This window comes from Rattus norvegicus, chromosome 5 (genome assembly GCF_021556685.1).
Source record: "Rattus norvegicus strain SHRSP/BbbUtx chromosome 5, alternate assembly SHRSP_T2T, whole genome shotgun sequence".
NCBI classification, from domain to species: Eukaryota; Metazoa; Chordata; class Mammalia; order Rodentia; family Muridae; genus Rattus; species Rattus norvegicus.
In genome coordinates, this window is record NC_141538.1 from 103,734,646 (window position 1) to 103,761,796 (window position 27,151).

At 40.6% G+C, this 27,151-nt stretch overlaps 1 protein-coding gene across 6 annotated transcripts in view; it reads left to right on the forward strand.

The window, feature by feature from the left end:
- The window catches only part of Ccdc171 (coiled-coil domain containing 171), a 346,651-nt gene that overhangs the window by 142,892 nt on the left and 176,608 nt on the right, over positions 1 to 27,151 (forward strand). For all 6 annotated transcript variants that reach the window (XR_015620046.1, NM_001134641.2, XM_087550831.1 and 3 more), the window contains 3 exon segments: positions 12,090 to 12,316; positions 12,949 to 13,131; positions 15,533 to 15,718. Coding sequence is in view for 5 of the 6 variants with exons in the window: in NM_001134641.2 (NP_001128113.2) it covers positions 12,090 to 12,316; positions 12,949 to 13,131; positions 15,533 to 15,718 (596 nt within the window). In the remaining variant the exon portion in view is untranslated.

The window sequence follows — 27,151 nt, forward strand, 5'->3', positions numbered from 1 at the left end:
TATATACATTTTTTACAAATATACATTTTTTACAGTATATACATTTACTTAGCCACAGAGAGATTGTTAAACATGTGTTTAATGATGTAAACATGTAAATGAATAAATTTTTATGACAAACTTTGTATTTATTTATAAAGGAAATTACATGAATTGTTTTTGGCAAATGTATCTACTCCATTCTCCCCCCCTCCTTTGTGATTTGTTTTTCCTATGAAAAGCACAGCATTAGTTTTAAAACTAACTCTCTCTCTCTTACTAAAGTTTAACTTTTTAAATGTGTGTGGATGTTTTGCCTCCATGGATGTGTCTATGGTACCTCATGTGTTCCTGGTGCCAGCAGGGCCCAGAACAGGGTGTTGCATCCTGGGAACTGGAGTTACAGACTGTTGAGACTCACTTGTGAGTGCTGGGAATCGATCCAGGGTCCTCAGAAAGAGCAGCCAGTGCTCTTAACCCCTGAGCTACCTTGCCAGCCCAAAGTTTTTCTTTTTAAAGTAATAGAGACACCGTGCCTTTGTTTTGTTTTCTGGCCGTGAGTTTCAGAAGCTTGAGCAGTACTAGCTGAACCATGGACAGTACCATGTCTCATTTGGTGATATATGCATTTTAAAATCTGTCTTGGATAGAGTTAACCTGAATAGCTCGTTCTTTTCTATCATGTATGAAATTTACTATAAGCAGTGATTTCCCGAGGTTTAAACTTTGCTTCTTTCCCATGACTCAGGTTGTGTGTATTTGTGTGCATATGTGTGCTAGAAATGTGAAATGATAACTGATTTTCCTAAGCTGGGATAAATGTTTACATACTCTGGGTGAGCTCCATAGTAGACTGGAAATAGTCATTATGTATCACCAGTAATGTTAGTGTAACCCTGCTAAGACTGTCCCGCTCAGTGAGGTCATTAAATGCACAGAGGAAAAGATAATGTGAGATGTCATTTAAAATTTAAAGGTAGGTCAATATAAATGAGAATCATTTCATTAAAATTTCAGGTATCTAAACCTAGGCTCCAGGAAGCTTATGATTCTCAGATTATTTTTAGGTGTTGCCATTGATGTTGGTAAGCCATGAGCATACTTAATGCATTAGCAGAACATTAGCATGCTGGGATTGAGGTAGAAACAAAATTAAAATTTTAATTATTAAAAATTTAAGATATAATAAATTAAATTTCACACAGATATATAATATATAAGTTTAGATAAACATATAATATGGTTTCTTCAGGTTGTTTCAAACAAAATTAAATTAAGAATTTGGTTTATTGGTTCAAAGCAAAAAGATAGGTTTTCTGAAAGAGCATAACAATAGGATTTGGATTAGGATGATAGATAGGTATGCTAGCTAGCCATGTTACTTTAAAATCAATTTTTAAAAGTTAGTCAATGGGTTTTACTATGGCAATTTCACGTGTATATGTAATGGTGCCTCTGTCATTCCCCTCTCTCAGTCTTTCCTAGTCCTTCCCACACCCTTTCTTGCTGGCCCACCTCCTCCTCTCAAATCTGTTGGTAAGAGAATAAACTTCGTATTTGTCTGTCCATTTCCTCTAAATATCACAATTTCCCTTTTCTTTGCAGTTAAAATCGTTCCATTTTGTATATGTTCCACATTTTCTTTTTGTATTCATCTGCCGATGGATGGCTAAGCTTTCTTTGTAGTGAATAGTGCAGCGATAGCAGATGTGTAAGTATCTCTCTGGGGCAGCCGGTCACACGGTAGTTCTGTTTGTAGCTTTTTGAGAACATCCACGATGAAGTCCAAAGCGAGTGACTCAGTTTATTCCAGGCAGTACAAAAGGGCTCCTCTTTCCCCATGTCTTCTCCAGGGCTTGTTGTCATCTGCTTTCTAGTACTTATTAGCCATCTGTATTTCTGCTTCTGGAACTCATCTATTCAGATCATCAATGTACTTATTAGCTGGATTTTTTTCAGTATCTAATTTTACAGTTCTTTATACATTCTAGATATTAACGCACTGTCTGTTAATAATTGATAAAGACTTTTTTCCAATTCTATGGGCTGTCTCCTCTGGCGATTGCTTTCTTTGCTGAGCAGTAGCTTTTTATTTGCAAGTAATCCCATTTGTCAGTCCTTAAAATTATTTCTTTTGCTACTGGGATACTGTACAGAAAACCCTTGTTTATATCTTGAAATATGTTTTTTTTTTAAACCAGTATTTCCCTCTGCTAGTTTCTAAGCTTCAGGTCTTACATTAAAGTCTTTGATCATTTAGAATTAATTTTTGTTCAAGGTACAAGATATGCATCTAGCTTTATTTTTGGACATGTGGAAATTTACTTTCCCCAGCACTGTTTGTTGAAGGGGCCATGTTCCTGCCAGTGTGTGGTTTTGAAACATTATACAAGATCAGGGCCTGGGCCTATGTGGATTTATATCTGGTCTTCAGTCCCATTGATCTGTCTGTTCTTAGGTCAGCACTGTGGTGCTTTGTTACTGGATCTCTGTAGCACAATCAAAATGTTTTCCTCCTTCCTGGTGCTCCCTCCATGAGTTCTTCACCCTTCTCCTCTCTCCTTTGCTTCTGAGAGGGTGCTCCCACACCTACCCACCCACTCCCGCCTCAACAAGGTTAAGCACATCCTTTCCCACTGAGGCCAGCTAAGGTAGTCCTTGACTACATATGTAGTGGAGAGCCACAGACCAGACCAGCCCATCTTTGGTTGGCAGCTTAGCCTCTGGGAGCTCTGAGGGGTCCAGGTTACTTGAGACTGTTGTTCTTCCTATGGGGTCCTTCAGCCCCTTCAGTCCTTCCCCTAACTCTCCCATAGGGGTGCCTGACCTCAGTCCAATTGTTGAGTTAAGTATCTGCATCTATCTCAGTCAGCTTCTGGTAGAGCCTCTCTTAGGACTGCCATGCTAGACTCCTGTCTGCAAGCAGCACAACATGGCATCAGTAAGAGTGTTAGTGTGTCCCATGGGATGGATCCCAAGTTGGGCCAGTCACTGGACCGTGTTTCCTTCAGAGTCTGCTCTGTTTTTGTCCCTGCATTTCCTTTAGACAAGAACAATTCTGGGTCAAGAATTTTGAGATGGATGGGTAGCCCTATTTCTCAAATGGGAGCCAGGTCTATCTACTAGAGATGGTTTCTTTAGGTTCCGTTACCCCACTGTTGGGCATTTTGGCTTAAGTCATCCTCATTGGATCTGGGATCCTCTTGCAACGCTGGTGTCTGAGTCTTTCTAGAGGTTCCCCCGCCACCCCCACCCCAGACTGCTGCATATTTCTACTCATTCTCCTGGTCCTCTGGGCTTCTCTCCTGTCTCACCCCATACTTGAACCTGCCCATCTTTTCTCCCCACCTTCCACCCAGGTCTCTCCCTCCCTCTGCCTCTCATGATTGTTTTGTTTCCCCTTTTAAGTAGGATTGAAATATCCACACACATGGGCCTTCTTTCTTGTTAAGCTTCCTATGGTCTGCGAGTCGTATCATGGTTATTCTGAACTTTATGGCTAATATCCACTTATCAGTGAGCATATACCATGTATGTATGCCCTTTTGGGTCTGGTTACCTCACTCAGGATGATATTTTCTAGTTCCATCCATTTGTCTAAGAATTTCATGGAGTCATTGTTTTTAATAGCTGAGTAGTATTCCCATTATGTAAATGTACCACATTTTCTGTATCCATTCTTTGGTTGAGGAACATCTGGGTTGTTCCCAGCTTCTGGCTATTACAAATAAGACTGCTATGAACATAGTGCAGCACGTGTCCTTGTGATATGGTAGAGCATCTTTTGGGTATATGGCCAGTAGTGGTATAGCTGGGTCTTCAGGTAGAACTATTTTCAGTTTTCTGCAGAACCGTCAGATTGATTTCCAGAGTGGTTGTCCCATCTTGTAATCCCACCAGCAATGGATTGCAAGCTGGTACACATCCTCTTTCTCCACATCCTCACCAGTACTTGAGTTTTTTTTTTTTTTTTTTAATCTTCGCCATTCTGATTGGTGTGAGGTGGAACCTCAGGGTTGTTTTGATTTTTATTTCCCTGATGACTAAGGATGTTGAACATTTCTTTTCTTTTCTTTTTTTTTTTTTTTTTGGTTCTTTTTTTCGGAGCTGGGGACCGAACCCAGGGCCTTGTGCTTCCTAGGCAAGCGCTCTACCACTGAGCTAAATCCCCAGCCCCATGAACATTTTTTTAAGTGCTTCTCAGCCACTCAAGATTCTTCAGTTGAGAATTCTCTTTAGCTCTGTACCCCATTTTTAATTGGCTTATTTGGTTTTCTGGAGTCTATAACTTCTTGAGTTCTTTGCATATTTTGTATATTAGCCATCTCTCAGATATAGGGTTAGTGAAGATCTTTTCCCAATCTGTAGGTTGCCATTTCATTTTATTGATAGTGTCCTTTGCCTTACAGAAGCTTTGCAGTTTCCTGAGGTCCCATTTGTCAATTGTTGATCTTAGAGCATGAGCCATTGGTGCTCTGTTCAGGAAATGTCCCCAGTGCCCATGCTTTTGAGGCTTTTCCCCACTTTCTCCTTTATTAGACTCAGTGGATCTGGTTTATGTGGAGGTTCTTGATCCACTTGGACTTGAGCTTTGTACAAGGAAATAAGCATGGATCGATCTGCATTCTTCTACATGCTGACCTCCAGTTGAACCAGCACCATTTGTTGAAAATAATATCTTTTTTCCACTGTATGGTTTTGGCTTCTTTGTCAAAGATCAAATGTCCATAAGTCTGTGTGGGTTCATTCATGGTTCTTCAATTCTATTCCATTGATCTATATGTCACTTCATCTTGAAAATGGTGCAAACATTAATGGAAATACACTTATGTATCTGAGTATACTTAAGGTACAGGTTATTAATTTATATTCTAAAATTGGTGGAGGCAGCATTTTAGATGTAAACAAGAATTCTGATACCAGCTGCCTGGTGCTGGATAAACTATTGAAATTTATGTGGTCTGTGCCTGGTGCTCCAGGCCTGTAATCTTAGCTATGGGGAGATTAAACCACATTGATCACTAATGCAAGGCTAACCTCGACTACAGAGTGAGTTCGAGGCCAGCCTGGTCCACTTAGTGAGACCCTTTCAAAATAAAAGTGTTGAAACATGATGGGTTTAAACCTAGCTGTTCCTAACATACATGGGTTTTAGGTTCAATCTCCAACACAACAAAAGACACAGCCAGAAAAAAAAAAGAAATCACAACAGTTTCTTTGTGTGTAAATCAGAGATGGTTGTATCACCTGTCTCACAGAGTAATGGATACAGAAAATGGAGTACTACTCAGCTATCAAAAACAGTGACTTCATGAAATTCATAGGCAAATGGATGGAACTAGAAAATATCATCCTGAGTGAGGTAACCCAATCACAAAAAATCATGCATGGTATGCACTCACTGATAAGTGGATATTAGCCCAAAACTTGAAATACCCAAGATACAATCCACAGACCACAGGAAGCTCAAGAAGAAGGATGACCAAAGTGCAGATGCTCCAGTCCTTAAGAGGGGAAACACAAATACTCATAGGAGAAAATACAGAGATAAAGTTTGGAGCAAAGACGGAAGGAACAGCCATTTAGAGCCTGCCCCACGTGTGGCCATATATATGCAGCCACCAAACTAGATAAGATTGATGAAGCTAAAAAGTGAATGCTTACAGGAACTGGATATAGCTGTCTCCTGAGAGGCACAGCAGAGCATGTCCAATACAGAGGCGAATGCTAGCAGCAAACCATTGAAATGAGATCGGTGTCTCCGTTGGAGGAATTAGAGAAAGGATCGAAGATTAGAACACCAATGCCAACCAACAAGAGCTCCCAGGGACTAAACCACTACCCAAAGACTATAAATGGACTGACCCATGGCTCCAACTGCATATGTAGCAGAGGATGGCCTTGTTGAACACCAATGGGAGGAGAAGCCCTTGGTCCTGCCAAGGCTGGACCCCCCCTCCAAGTGTAGGGGAATGTTGGGGGGTACAGAAGCGGGGGTGGTTGGGGAGGGGGAACACCCTTATAGAAGAAGGGGAAGAGGATGGGATGGGGGGGCTTATGTCCTGGAAACCAGGAAAGGGACTAACATTTGAAATGTAAATAAAAAATATCCAGTTTTTTTTTTAAAAATCTTACAAAGTTTTGGGCTTCTTTCACTTAGTCATTGTCTTTGGTTAATCTTCTTACTCCAAGCCCTTGTCTCTTTCACCCTCTCCCACTCCCAGATCCCCCTCTGCTTTTTAAAAATTATTAATTAATTAGTTATTTCATTTATTTATATCTTCTCTCCCAATGATCAGTAGTTTCCAAAGTGTGTTCTAGAGTCTATTAGTATCATGTGGTATTCATGAGAGAGCTTCATTATGTGCTGGTAGGTCCTGAATGTGGCAGCTACCATATGCATAAGAAGGGAACATGCAACGTAGTTCCTAAACTTCATACAAGAAGTCAGGTATGAAGAATTTCTGATATTAAAAACCATCCTATGTTTATCAAAGAACATTCATGTTTTAATAAATGTTTAATATTTGCAAATGATAAAAAAGAGATGTTTTGAGGCTGGGGAGGTGGCTCAGTGTGTCAGGCATTGCCTTGCAAGCACATGGACTGGAGTTTGGATCCCCAACACCCTCATAAAGGCTGAGTGGGTGTGACAGGCTGCCTGCAATGCCAGAGCTTCCCTGGAGCACGTTTGTTAGCTGGAGTAGCCGAGTTGGACATCAACCTCTGACCTCGACATATACATACACACATACACACACACACACACACACACACACACACACACACACACACACACGCAAGCATGTACACATAAATGGAAAGGAAAGGTAGGTTTGTTAATTATTATGTATAGTTAAAGAGAAATTTTCTTTCTCTAATAAAATCGTATTATATATTTGGGGGGCTGCCAGAGTTCTTTGTACTCTGCAGAAAACCCCACTTAAAGTACCATAATCAAATTGGTTATTTTCTCTCTTCTAAGTAATAGAGAGTCTAGAGATCTATACAAGTCCAGAGTATAGTTCTACTCTGCCATCCTTATCATCTTCATATTGGTGCCTGTCCACTCTGCAGGATTATGTTTGCCAGGAAGGGAAAGAAGAAAGGTAAAATGTGAAAGTGTCCACATACTGTTGGAAAGTGTAACTGTGCTGAGCTTCTTTGGAACAGTTTTGTGGTTTCTTAAAATTTTAGCATTGGGCTATATTATAAGCTAGAGATTTCAGTATTTTTTCGATGACATGTATCTATATAAAAATGTGAGCATAAATGCTCATAGCACCAACAATAGTTTAAAACAAGGTGAAAGCAGACCGAACTGTTCCTCAGCCAGTGAGCGGATGCACACACGTGAACTCATGAGGCACAGGAGTGAAGCACTTGTGTGTGCTGTAACAAGGATGAACCCTACACCAGAGTCACAGCGCCACTCCCGTGAGTCATGCATCTTGCTATCTGTTCATAAGAAGTGTGACGAGTAGGGACATTGGGAGACAGAAGGGAGGATATTAAAACCACTCAAGAACATTTACTTCAGTGCTTATAGATCCCCTTGTGTGTCTTTCTGGACTCTCCGGCCTTCCTTTCTCCTCCTTTTGTCTCCCTAGTGCTGGGATCAAACCCAGGGGTTTGTGCACGTGAGGTCAGTGCTCCACCTCTGAGCTACAGCTTCTTTCTGAAAACTCAAACCACTTGAACTGTCAGGATTGTATACTGATAGCATCACTGTGGCTTCTTTCTGTCCAGCCTCAGGAAATCTGTGGTCATGTATGCCAGCATCAAGGAGTACCGTGTAGCATAAAGGTATTGCTTGCTGTATTTATTCTTGGGTTAAAGAAAATTCAGTAAGTGATTATTTTTTAAAAGTTAAGCGTTTAGAATAAACTCTGAATCATACACAAGCTGTCTTCTAGGAAAGAGAGTGCTATTGACCATGCTTGAACAATGACATTTAAAGGTGTGCTACTGTACACTATTTGTACATTTGTCCCTTTTCAGCCTTAACGTTCTCATGTGTAAACTCTGGCTGGGCTGGATAGTTTTATGTCAGCTTGATACAAGTTAAAGTATCTAAGAGGAGGGAGCCTCAATTAAGGAAATGCCTCTATAAGATCAGGTACACACATGCCTGTAGGGCATTTTCTTAGTGATTAATATAGAGGGCCCAGCCCATTGTGGGTAGCGCCATCCCTGGGATGGTGGTTCTGGGTTCTATAAGACAGAGGGACTTAACAAGCCATGGGGAGCAAGCCAGTAAGCACCATCCCTCCATGGCCTCTGCCTCAGCCCCTTCCTCCAGAGCCCTGCCCTGTGTGAGTTTCTGCCCTCACTGCTTTTGATGTTGAATTGTTACATGGAACTGTGAGCCAAGTAAACCCATGTCTTCCTGAGTTGCTTTGGTTATGGTGTTTTATTATAGCAATAGTAACCCTAATTAAGACATTGGCTAATAGGAGTTCCTAGCTAATATGTTTGTTACAGAAAAAAGGAACTTGCTTTGAATATGTAATTGTCCTATAAAGGTTCATTGTTTTATCTCTTTCTTGAATACTGATGTCTTAATGGAACTAACACTACTTTTACCTTCTTATGAAACTGGAGGTTTGATAATGAGAACTTGAAGCCACTTTTTAGAAAGCACTTACAGTATCTGACCACTTTTATAAACTTTGATGATGTATTCAGAAGCAGTGGGCAGACTGCAGTTTTCATGTTGCCTCTATAAACACTGGACAGGTGGCAACCTTTTTGCTTTTGTGATAGTGTTTGCCCACTTGAGATAAATTACCTCTTCTAGATATCCAAATGGTGTGCCTGCAAGAGATCATTTACCTCAAACAGGGGAGGATGCTACATTCCCTGAAGGGCAGAAACATCAATCATTACGAGAGTAGAATACAGGTAGCTGAACTTTTTGTTTCAAATGGTCTAAGCTAAAAGTGGAACAATAGAAATGTACTAGTTTTGGTTTCTGAATACATCTCTGAATCTATCCAAGGGTAGGTAGAGTGCCAGTACATTTTATTGCACATCTTTCCTATAATTAAAGGAAGACATCTTGATTGTATTGAAGACAGATGACCCCAACACACCCTTGCTAGTAGGTGCTACTAGTTTACTTCTTATTGTATATTTAGTAAACTTTGTAGATGTCACAGCTAAAAAGGACCAAATTCAGAAGCCTAATTGTGTTTAGGTCAAGACTGAAGTTTCATATTTAGGAGGGTCAAAACAGTGAGAATTTATATTTTTGTTAATAAGAAGTTTTTGCTGTATTTTAAAGATCAAAGACCTTAGCCAGGCCAGGTTTTATATGCCTATGGACCAGCAGCCTTGAGGCAAAAGCAGAAATATTCCAAGGCAAGCCTGATCTACATAGGGAATTGTCTAGGTCAGCCTGGGCTACATTGTGAGAACTTATTTAGAAGAAAATGTTAAATTACTAATGTTTCTGACATTATTAACATTATTCATCATTGATGCCTTTATATACTTTATTGTTAATTCACTATTACTCTTTGCTTAAAGGGGGTTTCTTTCCCTGTCTGAGCAGAAAAGCTTTATTTTAATTAGAAAATTCACTAATAACTAAATACATTTAGTTTTCTATGCAGTGATTGTATTTTCAGTAGAAATAGATTTCTATAATGTTTTCTAACAACTTCTAGTTATTCTAGTTATTATATTATCATGCATATGCTATTCATGTCTGAATTTTATTATGGCAAATAAAGATCAAGCTGGGGACTCCTGTAGTAGCTCTCTGTCCCCTCGGGGGTCCTGCCACCTCCAGGGTTAGAACTACTAGGCCAGACGGCAGCTTAGGCATTTCTCAGAAGATTTTATCTGTATGGAAAGTATCCTGTTCTGTTGGAGAAGGTACTTGTATAACCTGTGGTCTGCTTCTTTATACTGTCACATCATGGTAGTTGGGAGAGTGACTAGCAAATGTATTTAACATAAAGAAAAAATTGCTTTTAACCAGGTGTAAATTTTAAAATGGTTGAGACAAGTGAGCAAGAGGATTTTGAGTGACTTTTGTTCTCTGTCATGTAAATAAGTATGCAATCCTGGTGCTACAGCATGGTTCCCTCCTTTATGACACAGTTGTACTTCATATGGTAAAATGGGAGCTGTATTGCAAAGATGCTTCTTAGAACATAAATTATTTAGTGCTCTGACTGTAATTTATGATGTTCAGCACACACGCTTAGGATGTGTCTTTTCCTAACTTCTTAACAATTCAGAAGAAGGCCTCGTGGGATTGTATTGTCATTTAATTTTCTCCTTCATTAGAGGTTAGAGTCTACCAAACACATTTCAGTGATATAGTAAAATAAAAATAGTAGATTTTAAAATTTAATTGTAGTTGAGATTTTATTTTAAGGCTGTTTTTATTGAAAATGTCCTTACCTTTCTATTAATTAAAAATTTAAAAACAGATATTATATTTGCTTAAAAAGTAATTTCTGATATACCATGAAGATTAATATTGCTGTCTCCTGGTAATTTTGGATGCATTGTTGAGTTCAGTGTTGCAGTCGCTGTGAAAGTAAAACAGGATGTGGTTAATCCAACAAATACATAGGATATCCAGGTATGCCAGCCTGGCACGGTGAAGACAGACAGCCGGAATGACAGAGGCCAGACAGAAACATACGGTGCCGCTGATGACACAGGGAATGTGTATTCGATATTGAAATATGTGTTATATTGAATGTTAACAGAAGAATTTTACAATGAATTATTTAATATATTAGTTAGTTACTTACTTAACTGCGCTCATGATGTGCTGAACGCCATCCCATTGTGGTAGTAAATTTTTTGTCATTCGTTACTTTTTAAATGACTTGTTATTAACAAAAGAATTGCATATTTTAATAAACTGTGACTTTGTTCATGTCACTCTTGGAGAACATGTTTGTAATGATTATCATACAGCACAAAAACACATTACCTTATGTTCTCTGAAGTCAGTGTAGGAAAACTAATGGATAAAGTTTATATGTACAATATTCTCTCATCAAGTTGGCAACTTTTATTTTATGTCTTACTCTGAAGCAATGTGGTTTTCAAGTTTTGGCTGCTACATGACGTGGAAAATGTATCCTGTTTCTACACTGGGGAAGAGAAGGGAACACAGTTCAGGTTTCAGAGCACAGGGTGACTGAGGAGGGCTGCAGCGTGTTGCTGAGGCAGCTCTCAATGCCGCAGGAAACCACTGGTTGCCCCTTGGCCAGTGTCGCCCTTTCATTTTGAACTGTAATTCTACAATTAATACAATACATCTTGATTTTGTAACATTGACTAAATTTTATTGTGCTTTTGATAGAAGATTTAAAGTAACTCCGGTAGTAGAGACTTTTGAAATGTAGAACTTACAGACTGGTTTTGAATTTGAAGAATCTCTCAGAATAGCCCTTCCGCATGGATGGCATCCTAAGCTGAGCAAGCTTCTTAGATGGGGAAATGAAATCACATAACTTTCGTGAAGGCATAAATGAGCCTGTTAGTGGTTAGGTTATCTGAAATATCAATTAGTAGGAAGAGTGGTGACAATTTCATTCATCAGCATTAAGTATAATTATTAATTACAGACTTAACTATCTGGTAGTAATCATCTTGCGTTGCCTACACGGGGACCCTCAAGTCCATTAGATGCAGGATGATTACTGAAATCCCACAAGGAAATAAGTAATTGTAGTTGTAGAATTTCAACTGTCCTGGAACAAAGCAAATTGTGTTTTCTTGTTCAAGAATATTAGTATCATGGCACCAAGTTCAGAAGCAGTCATAATTATGTGTAGAAGCCAAAATCATAGGAAGTGTTAGAGAAAAAAGGGAAGGTGACTTACTAGTATGACAGTACTCCATGTGAAGGTCAGACTGTGAGGCCATGAGGGCTTCTATCAGAGCACGGTTCAGCAGTGAGTCACTGCCCATGCTCAGCTTTTCATGTTGAAGCTTGATGGCGAAGGGACTTTTCAGAAAGGGTACTACAACTGAACGAGAACTGTGTAACTGGAAATCATTGTATCGTGATCAGTAACATTGTGAAATCAACACAAGGCCACTCATAGTTTGTGCTCTTTTTTTTTTCTTTGAAGATCCAAATTCCAGGATTTGTGGACATTTACTCATAGGTGCAGCCAAGAATTCTTTTGCGAAACTGATGGATAAAATTAGTTTGGCAATGGAAAGTATACCTCTGCGTAGCAGCCGGAGCATAACCTATGTAGACAAAGATTCCCTGGTTCAGAGGCTGGCCCGAGGACTTCACAAAGTGAACACGCTGGCCCTGAAGTATGGTTTGAGCAGCCACATGCCCATTATGGTATGTGCTGTTTCATTTCGTATTGACTTTAGGATTTGTGGGTTAGAGCGTGTTTCAAACGCATAGTTCAAATCAATTCTATGTGAATAATTTAGTTTCATGCAAACATAATAAAATAGAGCCCTTTGAATAAGTGTACTTACTTGGTTTAGAAATAGCTAGTGCCATTTTTTTGCATAATGTTTGAATTACATTTAATTTAGTAAAATGCTCATTGCTATTGACTTAATTAGTAAATTAGCAACTGATGTTTCTTTTTTTTTTTTTTTAATTTTTCTTTTTTTTTTTTATTAACTTGAGTATTTCCTATATACATTTCAAGTGTTATTCCCTTTCCCGGTTTCCGGACAAACATCACCCTCCCCCCTCCCCTTCCTTATGGGTGTTCCCCTCCCAACCCTCCCCCCATTGCCACCCTCCCCGCATAGTCTAGTTCACTGGGGGTTCAGTCTTAGCAGGACCCAGGGCTTCCCCTTCCACTGGTGCTCTTCCTAGGATATTCATTGCTACTTATGGGGTCAGAGTCCAGGGTCAGTCCATGTATAGTCTTTAGGTAGTGGCTTAGTCCCTGGAAGCTCTGGTTGCTTGACATTGCAACTGATGTTTCTAAATGTATTCTTCTTTAACAACAGAAAAGCACTGCCTCGTTACAAAAGCAAATATTTGGATTTACACAGAGGCTGCACGCAGCTGAGGTAGAGCGCCGCTCCCTGCGTCTGGAGGTGACAGAATACAAACGAACCATGCACGAGATGAAAAAGGAGCTGGACAAGTCACAGAGCCTGCAAACACAATTAAATGAATTCAAGCACTCTGTAAGCAAACGATGGCTGTGTGATACCTTTCTATCTCTTCTGTAACACTGATTGATTATTAGAAACGATTCAAAGTCTCTTCAAAAGGATTGCTTTGTTTTAAAATTTTCTGTCATTTTTTTCCAATTTTATTTTTTATTGAAAATAGGTTTTCCAGACAGTATATTCTGATTAGTTTCCCCTCTCCCATCTCTTTCCAGATCTCCAGTTCCTTTCCTATCCAAATCCATACCCTTTCCTTTGCTTTTTCATTAGAAAACAGGCCATCTAAAAATAATAAAAATAAACTAATGAACAAGAATGGAGCAAAGCAAACAAACATATAGAAAAAAAAAGCCAAAGAAAAAGTACAAGAGAGACATGTAGACACAGAGATACATATGTTGATGCATACAGGACTCCTATAAACCACCATACTGGAAACTATATCGGCAAAGGACTTGGAAGGTTAAAAGCAAAACTTCTAAAAATGCCATTGAGTTCTTTTTGTGTTGGCCATTTACTGCTGAGCACAGAGCCTGCCCTTAAGCCTGGGATTGTATACCCAGAATCTTACTAATTAATTAGTTAAGTAATTATCAGTGTGTGTGTGTGTGTGTGTGTGTGTGTGTGTGTGTGTGTGTGTGTAGTAAAAACTTAAGGGTCTTTTGAAAACCATCATTAGTTTGGATGGTGGGATGGTGTTTGCTGGAGCAAACTGGTGATGGAGTGTTTTCCTGAAGTGGACACAATAAGAGACTAAGGCAGACTCACAAAGGGACGTTTAGCTAGAGCAGACACAGGAAAAAAGATGTTTTGCCAAAGCAAACACATAAAAATGACAGATAATGGAAGATTCCTTGCTAACAACACGCGTGTCGTCAGCCTTACATTGAGTAGTTGGGCTGCTTTTGTCAGGACTCCGTAGAGAGAAGCAGCGAGAAACTTAATGGTGGTGTAGCAGCGGCCCAGCAGGAGTGCTTCACCTCAGGAAACTTCACTTTTGCATGCCCTCTGTTGAGGAGCCCGCTGTTTGTGGAGGAGACAAAACTCTCCTCTCTTACATTTTTCAGTAATTTTATTCTCATGTTTTTTCTCTCTTATAATTTGAATATTTTGAGTAAATTAGATTACTTAGCCTCATCTATGTGCTCATGGTATAAATTTATCCTTAAATGTATATTAAGCAACGCTTTCTTTTTCTATGGGTTGCATAATTTCTGGGCCCCAAAGAAACAATTTTTATCCTATTTCTGAGAAAACTGAGGGATAAAGAGCTTCATTAGGATGGTAGTAATTTATATTTTCTAGATAGATACAGTGAAGTATGATTTTTATTCTTCCATATCTAGATTTTTTAAAAAGAACTCAAATCAGGTGGCATCATGTCTGTGATAAATGAGGTGATTCCACCTTAAATCCCCTTTCACAGCGGAGGCTCTGACTCTTGAACATGTGCAGGTGGTATGACGAAGAGATGGGTGTGTTTCCCTACTTCCACATGTACACTGTAGACGTGCCTCTTGTGAGACATTCTTCTCTTTTCACTTCAAGACCACAATGTCAGGTTTCTTGTTTTACCAACTCAAACACCTTGAAGAAGGGACGGATGAGTATGTCTGACCTAGATCCCATGTGCCTTTAAGGACTGGTGGTGCCTTTAAGCACAGCTTTCCAGCGTGCTCTCACAGAGAGCAGTCACCATACTGCAGTCACCTTATATCATAGCATATAGAATATGCTTTAATTATTCTCTGTGTTGAATGAGAAAGCTAAATGAGTTCTCAGTTCAGTGCAGCTACCCTCATGCAAGATGTATATAGGCAAGAAAGCAAGTAAGGCAGATTTTGCTAACTACAATGACTGTGAAAAATAAAACAAGGTAGCATGATAGTGTGAGCATGGCTGGGAACTGCCAGACGGAGGGTACTGGTCCAGAGAGATCCATCTGAGACAGTAGCCCAGTAAACACAGACATAGGGAATCATTTGAATCCTTACTGTCATTTGAGTATTGTTCTTAAAGGCTTTGAGTGATAGTTTAACTTGACTTTTTATTTTGAGGAAAACAAATTTTATGTTTTGTTTTATAATAAATTCATAGAAATGTTTGCATTATATTATTTTGCAAATTTCTGTTTATGTATGCTGTGTGAGTATATGTGTCCAGCTGCCTGTGGAGGCCAGAAAAGGACGTCAGGTCCCCTGGAGCTGGAGTCGTAGGTGGTGTGCGCCCTTCCTCCACACTGCGGGTGCTGGGAACTGACCTCTGATCTGCTAGAGGAGCAGTCAGTGCTCCTCAGCACGGAGCCATATCTCCAGCCCCGTATTGTATTCATTATGTTGGTAAATGCAGCTTTGAAAGAACAAATAGTACGGCAATACAGTCGGCTTGCCGCTGATTTTTCCTCTTCTTTTTAAAGAAATTGATCACCCACGAGAAGTTTGAAAGCGCATGTGAAGAACTAAACAATGCGTTGCTGCGGGAGCAGCAGGCACAATTGCTGTTGAATGAACAGGCCCACCAACTGCAGGAGTTGAACTACAGACTTGAATTGCACTCCAGCGAGGAAGCTGACAAAAACCAGACTCTCGGGGAAGCTGTTAAGGTAGAGCATCTCTTGTATAAGAGTTATTTGCGGGGTTGGGGATTTAGGTCAGTGGTAGAGCGCTTGCCTAGGAAGTGCAAGGCCCTGGGTTTGGTCCCCAGATCCGGAAAAAAAGAACCAAAAAAAAAAAAAAAAGAGTTATTTGCTCTTTGCGTGGATCCTGGTGTGTTCGTGTGTGCCATGTATAGTTGCCAGACAGGGGATAGACCCGTAGGTGCGAAATCTTTCCCTGTAAGTGGCTCGTAAGGATGGTGTGAAGTGTCATTCCATTGTAAGGAGTGACACTTACAGGCTGTAAGGACATGTATGAAAACCGTAAAGGCGGGCTTTAATGACTGGCTGAATACAAAGTAAGTGTTTTTCTAGTAGTAATTTTTTCAAAAGTATTTTTTTATTGAAAACAACTTTTAATATAATATATTCTGATCATGCTTCCCCTCTCCCATTTCCTCTCAAATCTTCCCCATCTGCCTAGCTACCAACTCCACACCCTTTATTCTCTCTCTTTAGAAAACATAGACCAACAAACAAACAAAAACCCCAAACCAGAATAATAAAAAAGGAAACACACACACACACACACACACACACACACACACACACACACACACACACAGTATAAAAACACAAATTCAGAAACTGTAACATACGAGTGAAAACATCTACAAACCAGCATCGGGTTCATTTTGTGTTGACTGTCCTTAGGTGTGGTTAATATGTGAGGTGAGATTCCATTGGAAAAGCTAAGTTTTCCTTTGCAAGTGGAGATCAGTTGAGGAATGCTTCTTGTTAGGGATAGGAGTCTATGTCTGCTTCTCCCACTCAGCATTGGGATCCTGTTTGACTTGAACTGTGCACTCCCTGAGCCTGCTGCCACAGTCTTTGTGAGTTCCTATTTGCTTCAGTCCTGTTGTGTCTGAGGAGCCACTCTTTCCTTGATGTCATCATTTCCCACTGACTTCTACAGTCTTTCTGTGTCTTCCTCCACATAGCTCCCTGGGTCCTGAGGGGAAGGGTTTGATGAAAACAGTCTCATCGAGGACTGAATTTTTCAGTCTCTTACTGTCTGCACATGGGTCTCTGTATCAGTTTCTATCTACTGTAGGAAGACGCTTCTCTGCTGATGTCTCAGAGAGGCACTGATATAGCAGAATATCATTAGGAGTTAGGCTTTTGCTATGTTTGCTTTTCCCTATGCCTCTGGCCACCTAGGTAGTGCCAGGAATGGTTTCCATCTTGTAGAGTAGACCTTCAATCTAAGCAGAGAGTGTGTTGGTGACTCCTACAACATATGTGCCACTATTGCCACAGCATGTCATAAAGGCATGTCACTTTGGTAGATTTCGGGGTTGGTAGCTGGATTGGTAGTTACTTTTCTCTCTGGTAGTGTTTAGAGTACTAACTAGTATCATGAATACTAGTTAGTAGGTGTGAAGCCTCTACTTAGGCACCAACTCAGCTTCTCTGTGTTTAATGTGTGAATGTTGTCTTCAGCATAGGGCTTTACCATCAGTTTGTGGTAAATAGTTTGACCATATCCTATTCTGTGAAATCTTTCTCCAGTTTGTCATTTTGTCTCTCCCTCAGTTAGACTCGACTTTCAAACGTGGCTCTTTCCTTCTACTGACTAACCTTACTTTCGTTGTTAGGGTTTAAAGGTGTGTACTAAGGGCATGTCTGTATCCAGCAAGATCATACTGTAATCCAGAGTGTATCTACATTCTGGCTGGATCATACAGACTTAGAGGGTCTTTGGATGTGATCCCTTGCCAGAGAGGCCATGTTGCTGGGTTAAAATTCCTCTACAAGTTCCTTTTCCTCCCTATTTAATCCTCCTGTTCTCTCCTCTGTCTTTCCATAACTGCATGAGGTATTTTTACTTTCTTGGGGTCCCCTAGCTCTTTACTGTACACCTAATTCAGTGGTCATAAGGATTGTTGCATGCCTATCAGAAGCTTGAGATCTAGCTAGCATTTATACATAGGAGAATGCATCAAATACTTATATGGGGGTCTAGATTACTTTCCTCAGGATGAATTTTCCTTTGATTTGTGATTTTTCTCCTTCCTCTATTCCTGTTTTCTTAGATTTGATCTTTTTATAGTGTCCCAGATTTCCTGGATATTTTGTGACTGGATGTCTTTAGATTTAACATTTTCTTTGACTGAGGTATCCATTTCTTCTACCTTGTCTCCAGCGCCTGAGAGTCTGTCTTCCCTGTTTTGTAGTCTGTTTATGAGGCTTACCTCTGAGGATCTTGCCTGACTTCTTAAATTTTCACTTCCAGTTTTATTTTTGTTTGGGTTTCTTCAATGACTATTTCTTTGCATTCTCCTTTTTTTTTTTTTCATTAGAGAGGGAAATTTATTTACTTCCTTAGCATGCGAGTTTAAATGACCAACGAATCTAGAAAACAGCCTCCAGGAAACTCTTGAAATAATATCTGGCCAGATATCTAGGTATCTCATGATTCTTTTATATTGACATGCACAGTTAGCACTCAAGCTTGCCCCTATAAATCTATTTTCTTTTTTTTTATTTATTTATTTATTTTTTTTATTATCTTGAGTATTTCTTATATACATTTCAAGTGTTATTCCCTTTCCCGGTTTCCGGACAGACATCACCCTCCCCCCTCCCCTTCCTTGTGGGTGTTCCCCTCCCAAACCTCCCCCCATTGCCACCCTCCCCGCATAGTCTAGTTCACTGGGGGTTCAGTCTTAGCAGGACCCAGGGCTTCCCCTTCCACTGGTGCTCTTACTAGGATATTCATTGCTACCTATAGGGACAGAGTCCAGGGTCAGTCCATGTATAGTCTTTAGGTAGTGGCTTAGTCCCTGGAAGCTCTGGTTGCTTGACATTGTTGTACTTTTGGGGTCTCGAGCACCTTCAAGCTCTTCCAGTTCTTTCTCTGATTCCTTCAACGGGAGACCTATTCTCAGTTCAGTGGTTTGCTGCTGGCATTCGCCTCTGTATTTGCTGTATTCTGGCTGTGTCTCTCAGGAGCGATCTACATCCGGCTCCTGTCGGTCTGCACTTCTTTGCTTCATCCATCTTGTCTAATTGGGTGGCTGTATATGTATGGGTCACCTGTGGGGCAGGCTCTGAATGGGTGTTCCTTCAGTCTCTGTTTTAATCTTTGCCTCTCCCTTCCCTGCCAAGGGTATTCTTTTTCCTCATTTAAAGAAGGAGTGAAGCATTCACATTTTGATCATCCGTCTTGAGTTTCCTTTGTTCTAGGGATCTAGGGTAATTCAAGCATTTGGGCTAATAGCCACTTATCAATGAGTGCATACCATGTATGTCTTTCTGTGAGTGGGTTAGCTCACTCAGGATGATATTTTCCAGTTCCAACCATTTGCCTACGAATTTCATAAACTCGTTGTTTTTGATAGCTGAGTAATATTCCATTGTGTAGATGTACCACATTTTCTGTATCCATTCCTCTGTTGAAGGGCATCTGGGTTCTTTCCAGTTTCTGGCTATTATAAATAAGGCTGCGATGAACATAGTGGAGCACGTGTCTCTTTTATATGTTGAGGCATCTTTTGGGTATATGCCCAAGAGAGGTATGGCTGGATCCTCAGGCAGTTCAATGTCCAATTTTCTGAGGAACCTCCAGACTGATTTCCAGAATGGTTTTACCAGTCTGCAATCCCACCAACAATGGAGGAGTGTTCCTCTTTCTCCACATCCTCGCCAGCATCTGCTGTCACCTGAGTTTTTGATCTTAGCCATTCTCACTGGTGTGAGGTGAAATCTCAGGGTTGTTTTGATTTGCATTTCCCTTATGACTAAAGATGTTGAACATTTCTTTAGGTGTTTCTCAGCCATTCGGCATTCCTCAGCTGTGAATTCTTTGTTTAGCTCTGAACCCCATTTTTTAATAGGGTTATTTGTTTCCCTGCGGTCTAACTTCTTGAGTTCTTTGTATATTTTGGATATAAGGCCTCTATCTGTTATAGGATTGGTAAAGATCTTTTCCCAATCTGTTGGTTGCCGTTTTGTCCTAACCACAGTGTCCTTTGCCTTACAGAAGCTTTGCAGTTTTATGAGATCCCATTTGTCGATTCTTGATCTTAGAGCATAAGCCATTGGTGTTTTGTTCAGGAAATTTTTTCCAGTGCCCATGTGTTCCAGATGCTTCCCTAGTTTTTCTTCTATTAGTTTGAGTGTGTCTGGGTGGTGTGGAGGTCCTTGATCCACTTGGACTTAAGCTTTGTACAGGGTGATAAGCATGGATCGATCTGCATTCTTCTACATGTTGCCCTCCAGTTGAACCAGCACCATTTGCTGAAAATGCTATCTTTTTTCCATTGGATGGTTTTGGCTCCTTTGTCAAAAATCAAGTGACCATAGGTGTGTGGGTTCATTTCTGGGTCTTCAATTCTATTCCATTGGTCTATCTGTCTGTCTCTGTACCAATACCATGCAGTTTTTATCACTATTGCTCTGTAATACTGCTTGAGTTCAGGGATAGTGATTTCCCCCTGAAGTCCTCTTATTGTTGAGGATAGCTTTAGCTATCCTGGGTTTTTTGTTATTCCAGATGAATTTGCAAATTGTTCTGTCTAACTCTTTGAAGAATTGGATTGGTATTTTGATGGGGATTGCATTGAATCTGTAGATTGCTTTTGGTAAAATGGCCATTTTTACTATATTAATCCTGCCAATCCATGAGCATGGGAGATCTTTCCATCTTCTGAGGTCTTCTTCAATTTCTTTCCTCAGTGTCTTGAAGTTCTTATTGTACAGATCTTTTACTTGCTTGGTTAAAGTCACACCGAGGTACTTTATATTATTTGGGTCTATTATGAAGGGTGTCGTTTCCCTAATTTCTTTCTCGGCTTGTTTCTCTTTTGTATAGAGGAAGGCAACTGATTTATTTGAGTTAATTTTATACCCAGCCACTTTGCTGAAGTTGTTTATCAGCTTTAGTAGTTCTCTGGTGGAACTTTTGGGATCACTTAAATATACTATCATGTCGTCTGCAAATAGTGATATTTTGACCTCTTCTTTTCCGATCTGTATCCCCTTGATCTCCTTTTGTTGTCTGATTGCTCTGGCTAGAACTTCAAGAACTATATTGAATAAGTAGGGAGAGAGTGGGCAGCCTTGTCTAGTCCCTGATTTTAGTGGGATTGCTTCAAGTTTCTCTCCATTTAGTTTAATGTTAGCAACTGGTTTGCTGTATATGGCTTTTACTATGTTTAGGTATGGGCCTTGAATACCTATTCTTTCCAGGACTTTTATCATGAGGGGGTGTTGAATTTTGTCAAATGCTTTCTCAGCATCTAATGAAATGATCATGTGGTTCTGTTCTTTCAGTTTGTTTATATGATGGATCACGTTGATGGTTTTCCTTATATTAAACCATCCCTGCATGCCTGGGATGAAGCCTACTTGATCATGGTGGATGATTGTTTTGATGTGCTCTTGAATTCGGTTTGCCAGAATTTTATTGAGTATTTTTGCGTCGATATTCATAAGGGAAATTGGTCTGAAGTTCTCTTTCTTTGTTGGGTCTTTGTGTGGTTTAGGTATAAGAGTAATTGTGGCTTCATAGAAGGAATTCGGTAGGACTCCATCTGTTTCAATTTTGTGGAATAGTTTGGATAATATTGGTATAAGGTCTTCTATGAAGGTTTGATAGAATTCTGCACTAAACCCGTCTGGACCTGGGCTCTTTTTGGTTGGGAGACCTTTAATGACTGCTTCTATTTCCTTAGGAGTTATGGGGTTGTTTAACTGGTTTATCTGTTCCTGATTTAACTTCGATACCTGGTATCTGTCTAGGAAATTGTCCATTTCCTGAAGATTTTCAAGTTTTGTTGAATATAGGTTTTTATAGTAAGATCTGATGATTTTTTGAATTTCCTCTGAATCTGTAGTTATGTCTCCCTTTTCATTTCTGATTTTGTTAATTTGGACGCACTCTCTGTGTCCTCTCGTTAGTCTGGCTAAGGGTTTATCTATCTTGTTGATTTTCTCAAAGAACCAACTTTTGGTTCTGTTGATTCTTTCTATGGTCCTTTTTGTTTCTACTTGGTTGATTTCAGCTCTGAGTTTGATTATTTCTTGCCTTCTACTCCTCCTGGGTGTATTTGCTTCTTTTTGTTCTAGAGCTTTTAGGTGTGCTGTCAAGCTGCTGACATATGCTCTTTCCTGTTTCTTTCTGCAGGCACTCAGCGCTATGAGTTTTCCTCTTAGCACAGCTTTCATTGTGTCCCATAAGTTTGGGTATGTTGTACCTTCATTTTCATTAAATTCTAAAAAGTTTTTAATTTCTTTCTTTATTTCTTCCTTGACCAGGTTATCATTGAGTAGAGCATTGTTCAATTTCCAAGTATATGTGGGCATTCTTCCCTTATTGTTATTGAAGACCAGTTTTGGGCCGTGGTGGTCCGATAGCACGCATGGGATTATTTCTATCTTTCTGTACCTGTTGAGGCCCGTTTTTTGACCAATTATATGGTCAATTTTGGAGAAAGTACCATGAGGAGCTGAGAAGAAGGTATATCCTTTTGCTTTAGGATAGAATGTTCTATAAATATCCGTTAAGTCCATTTGGCTCATGACTTCTCTTAGTCTGTCTACATCTCTGTTTAATTTCTGTTTCCATGATCTGTCCATTGATGAGAGTGGGGTGTTGAAATCTCCCACTATTATTGTGTGAGGTGCAATGTGTGTTTTGAGCTTTAGTAAGGTTTCTTTTACATATGTAGGTGCCCTTTTATTTGGGGCATAGATATTTAGGATTGAGAGTTCATCTTGGTGGATTTTTCCTTTGATGAATATGAAGTGTCCTTCCTTATCTTTTTTGATGTCTTTTAGTTGAAAATTGATTTTATTTGATATTAGAATGGCTACTCCAGCTTGCTTCTTCTGACCATTTGCTTGGAAAATTGTTTTCCAGCCTTTCACTCTGAGGTAATGTCTGTCTTTGTCTCTGAGGTGTGTTTCCTGTAGGCAGCAGAATGCAGGGTCCTCGTTGCGTATCCAGTTTGTTAATCTATGTCTTTTTATTGGGGAGTTGAGGCCATTGATATTGAGAGATATTAAGAAATAGTGATTATTGCTTCCCGTTATATTCATATTTGGAAGTGAGGTTATGTTTGTGTGCTTTCATTCTCTTTGTTTTGTTGCCAAGATGATTAGTTTCTTGCTTCTGGGGTATAGCTTGCCTCCTTATGTTGGGCTTTACCCTTTATTATCCTTTGTAGTGCTGGACTTGTAGAAAGATATTGTGTAAATTTGGTTTTGTCATGGAATATCTTGGTTTCTCCATCTATGTTAATTGAGAGTTTTGCAGGATACAGTAACCTGGGCTGGCATTTGTGTTCTCTTAGGGTCTGTATGACATCTGTCCAGGATCTTCTGGCCTTCATAGTTTCTGGCGAAAAGTCTGGTGTGATTCTGATAGGTCTGCCTTTATATGTTACTTGACCTTTTTCCCTTACTGCTTTTAATATTCTTTCTTTATTTTGTGCGTTTGGTGTTTTGACAATTATGTGACGGGAGGTGTTTCTTTTCTGGTCCAATCTATTTGGAGTTCTGTAGGCTTCTTGTATGCCTATGGGTATCTCTTTTTTTAGGTTAGGGAAGTTTTCTTCTATGATTTTGTTGAAGATATTTACTGGTCCTTTGAGCTGGGAGTCTTCACTCTCTTCTATACCTATTATCCTTAGGTTTGATCTTCTCATTGAGTCCTGGATTTCCTGTATGTTTTGGACCAGTAGCTTTTTCTGCTTTACATTATCTTTGACAGTTGAGTCAATGATTTCTATGGAATCTTCTGCTCCTGAGATTCTCTCTTCCATCTCTTGAATTCTGTTGGTGAAGATTGTATCTACAGCTCCTTGTCTTTTCTTTTGATTTTCTATGTCCACGGTTGTTTCCATGTGTTCTTTCTTGATTGCTTCTATTTCCATTTTTAATTCCTTCAACTGTTTGATTGTATTTTCCTGGAATTCTTTCAGGGATTTTTGCGATTCCTCTCTGTAGGCTTCTACTTGTTCTCTAAGGGAGTTCTTTATGTCTTTCTTGAAGTCCTCCAGCATCATGATCAAATATGATTTTGAAACTAGGTCTTGCTTTTCTGGTGTGTTTGGATATTCCGTGTTTGCTTTGGTGGGAGAATTGGGCTCCGATGATGCCATGTAGTCTTGGTTTCTGTTGCTTGGGTTCCTGCGCTTGCCTCTCGCCATCAGATTATCTCTAGTGTTACTTTGTTCTGCTATTTCTGACAGTGGCTAGACTGTCCTATAACCTGTGTGTCAGGAGTGCTGTAGACCTGTTTTTCTGTTTTCTTTCAGCCAGTTATGGGGACAGAGTGTTCTGCTTTCGGGCGTGTAGTTTTTCCTCTCTACAGGTCTTCAGCTGTTCCTGTGGGCCTGTGTCTTGAGTTCACCAGGCAGGTTTCTTGCAGGGGAAAAGTTGGTCCTACCTGTGGTTCCAAGGCTCAAGTTTGCTCGTGGGGTAGTGCCTAAGTCCTCTCCGCTGTGGCAGCAACCGGGAAAATCTGTGCCGCTCCTTCCGGGAGCCTCCGTGCACCAGGGTTTCAGATGACGTTTGGTGTTTTCCTCTGGCGCCTGGATGTGCACAGAGTGCAGTCTCTTCTGGTTTCCCAGGCGTGTCCGCCTGTCTGAAGGTTCAGCTCTCCCTCCCACGGGATTTGGGTGCAGAGAACTGTTTATCCGGTCTGTTTCCTTCTGGTTCTGGTGGTGTCTCAGGCACAGGGGTCCTGCCGCTCCCGGGCCCTCCCCTATGGGAACCCAGAGGCCTTATACAGTTGCCTCTTGGGCCAGGGATGTGGGCAGGGGTGGGCAGTGTTGGTGGTCTCCTCTGCTCTGCAGCCTCAGGAGTGCCCACTTGATCAGGCGGTGAGGTCTCTCTCCCACGGGGTTTGGGAGCAGAGAGCTGCTGCGGTCCGGGATCCGCCGGTGTGGGACTTCCGGTAAACACAGGAAGTGCCCGGCCTTAGAGGAATTTTGCCTCTGTGTGTCCTGAGTTCACCAGGCAGGTTTCTTGCAGGGGAAAAGTTGGTCCTACCTGCAGTTCCAAGGCTCAAGTTTGCTCGTGGGGTACTGCCTAAGTCCTCTCCGCTGTGGCAGCAACCGGGAAGATCTGCGCCGCTCTTTCCAGGAGCCTCCGTGCACCAGGGTTCCAGATGGCGTTTGGTGTTTTCCTCTGGCGCCTGGATGTGCACAGAGTGCAGTCTCTTCTGGTTTCCCAGGCGTGTCTGCCTCTCTGAAGGTTCAGCTCTCCCTCCCACGGGTGCATTCTCCTTTTACACCATGAGTTGTTTTCATTATTTTATTCCAGTGTTTGTGTTTTCACAGACGTCTTTTATATCTTCTTCATTCATTTCTGCTTCAAGGTCCTTGAACATATTCATAATTGTTGTTTTGAAGTCTGTGTCTTGTGCTTCAGTCATATTACACTTATCAGGGCTTACTGAAGGAGGGTTACTGGTTCTAGTGGAGGCATATTGTTTTGGCTATTAAATTTTGTGCGTTTTGTGCTGGTGTCTAGCATTTTGGAGTTGGGATGATTGAGGTGATTCTAGGTGCTCATGTCTGGTCTTGTGTTTGTTGGGTGGGTGCTGTGTTGATCAGTTTCTATTGCCTAGTCCTAGATCTTAGGAAAATGTGGTAGAAAATGTGGGTTGCATAGTAGAGAATGCTTCTTCAGTTTGTGGGTGGCAGAGGGCGAGAGGTGGGCTAGGAGAAAGGCTGAGAGGGGCTTCAGGAAAGATCTTTGGGGATCCTGTCCATACCATCAGGAAACAATCACAGGTCCCCAGGGAGTTGGAGGTATGGTGGAGAAGAGCCTTCTATAAGTACATTACAGTGAGACAAAGAATGATCTGGAGAAACAGGGATGAAAGGGCTAAGGACTCTGGGTCTGTATCAGGTATCCAGTGAATGGCATTGAGGAGGGAGAAGGGCCACCTGCAAACAGGCTGTTACAGGGCTGAGGGTGAGACTAGAGCTGCTGTGATGCTGGACAGGAAGGAGAGTGTGATTCACCTACCATTATGACCACTGCTATCCCAGGTAGATATTTTCAGGCATTAGGCTGACATGAAGGAATGGGGATGTATAGAAGGGAGGGTTGAGAGGGTCCATAGGAAGGAGCAAAGCTGGGTGCATACTAAGGTCTAGCAGAGTTCCTAATAATGGTTTTTGAAATCGGATTCTTTTATATATGTAACATTTCACTTTTTTCTTTATTGATCGACACCATTTATATACTTGTACTTGGAAAGATTGTGTTGTGTACAGAACTTTTCCTGGGGAGATGCAGCACACATGTCTACTTGTCCTGGGTAGGGAACCCACAATTGACCAAAGTACAGACACTATCAGAGTCCATTGTGGTGAACCAGTGAGTTTTAATTACAAGAGTATGGGTAAGGGGTGACTTACAGGGGCAGAAATGACTCAAAGACAGCAGCATCACCAAGGCACACCCCAGCACGGGTGACATTTCATAAATCTGTGAACCCAAAGCATACTGCACAACCTGTAGGCAGCTCAACAGGTTGAAGAGTGTTCTTTCTAAGTGACTCTGGTCTAAACGTCTTCTATGCAGCTAGTCTGGGTTCAGCATCTTCTTTGCAACTTTTGCTCTTCTGAGAGTCTTCTTGGTAGCTGGGTTTAGCTAAGAGTCTTCTCTTTAGCTTGGCTTACCTGAGAGTGACTGTCATCACATTTAGTGCTTACTCTGGGAGGGAGGGGCCTAGTAAATCTGGTCAGTTTCAGGGACTTCCTGAAGCTAACTTGTTTATCTCTCTACTTGAAGAGCTTCCTGATAGAATTTTTGAATTTGGGAGGAAACTGTTATAGAGCGATAGCTCAGTGGTAAATTGCTTGCCAAGTGAGAAACTGAGCTTGATCCCCAGCACCCAAGTTAAAAAACCAGGTGTGGTGGCGTGCCTGTAATGCTGTGCTGGTGAGGCAGAAATAGTTGGATTCCTGGTACTTGCTGGCCAGCCAGAATTGCCTAATCAGTGAACTTAGGCTAGTGAGCAATGCTATGTCAAGAAGCAAAGCGACAAGTCTGAGAAATGATACCAGTGCTCTGAACTCACATATACATACACATATATATATATATATATACATGTGTGTGTACATATATGTATATATATACACATACATACATATATGTATATATGCATATATACAGTAGCATATCCTTATAGGGTACAGGATAGTATTTAAAAACAAAATGCATAATTGTAAAAGGGTCATTTCAACATAATTAATGTATCTGTTATTCATATATTTCTTTGTAAGACACATTCTTTAACATCTACTCTTTTTAAAGTGATTTTAAAATAATATTAACTATAGTCACTGAAGAATAGAGTACCAGGATTTATTCTTCATGTCTGACTGTAACCATTTAACCAGCATTCTCCCCTTT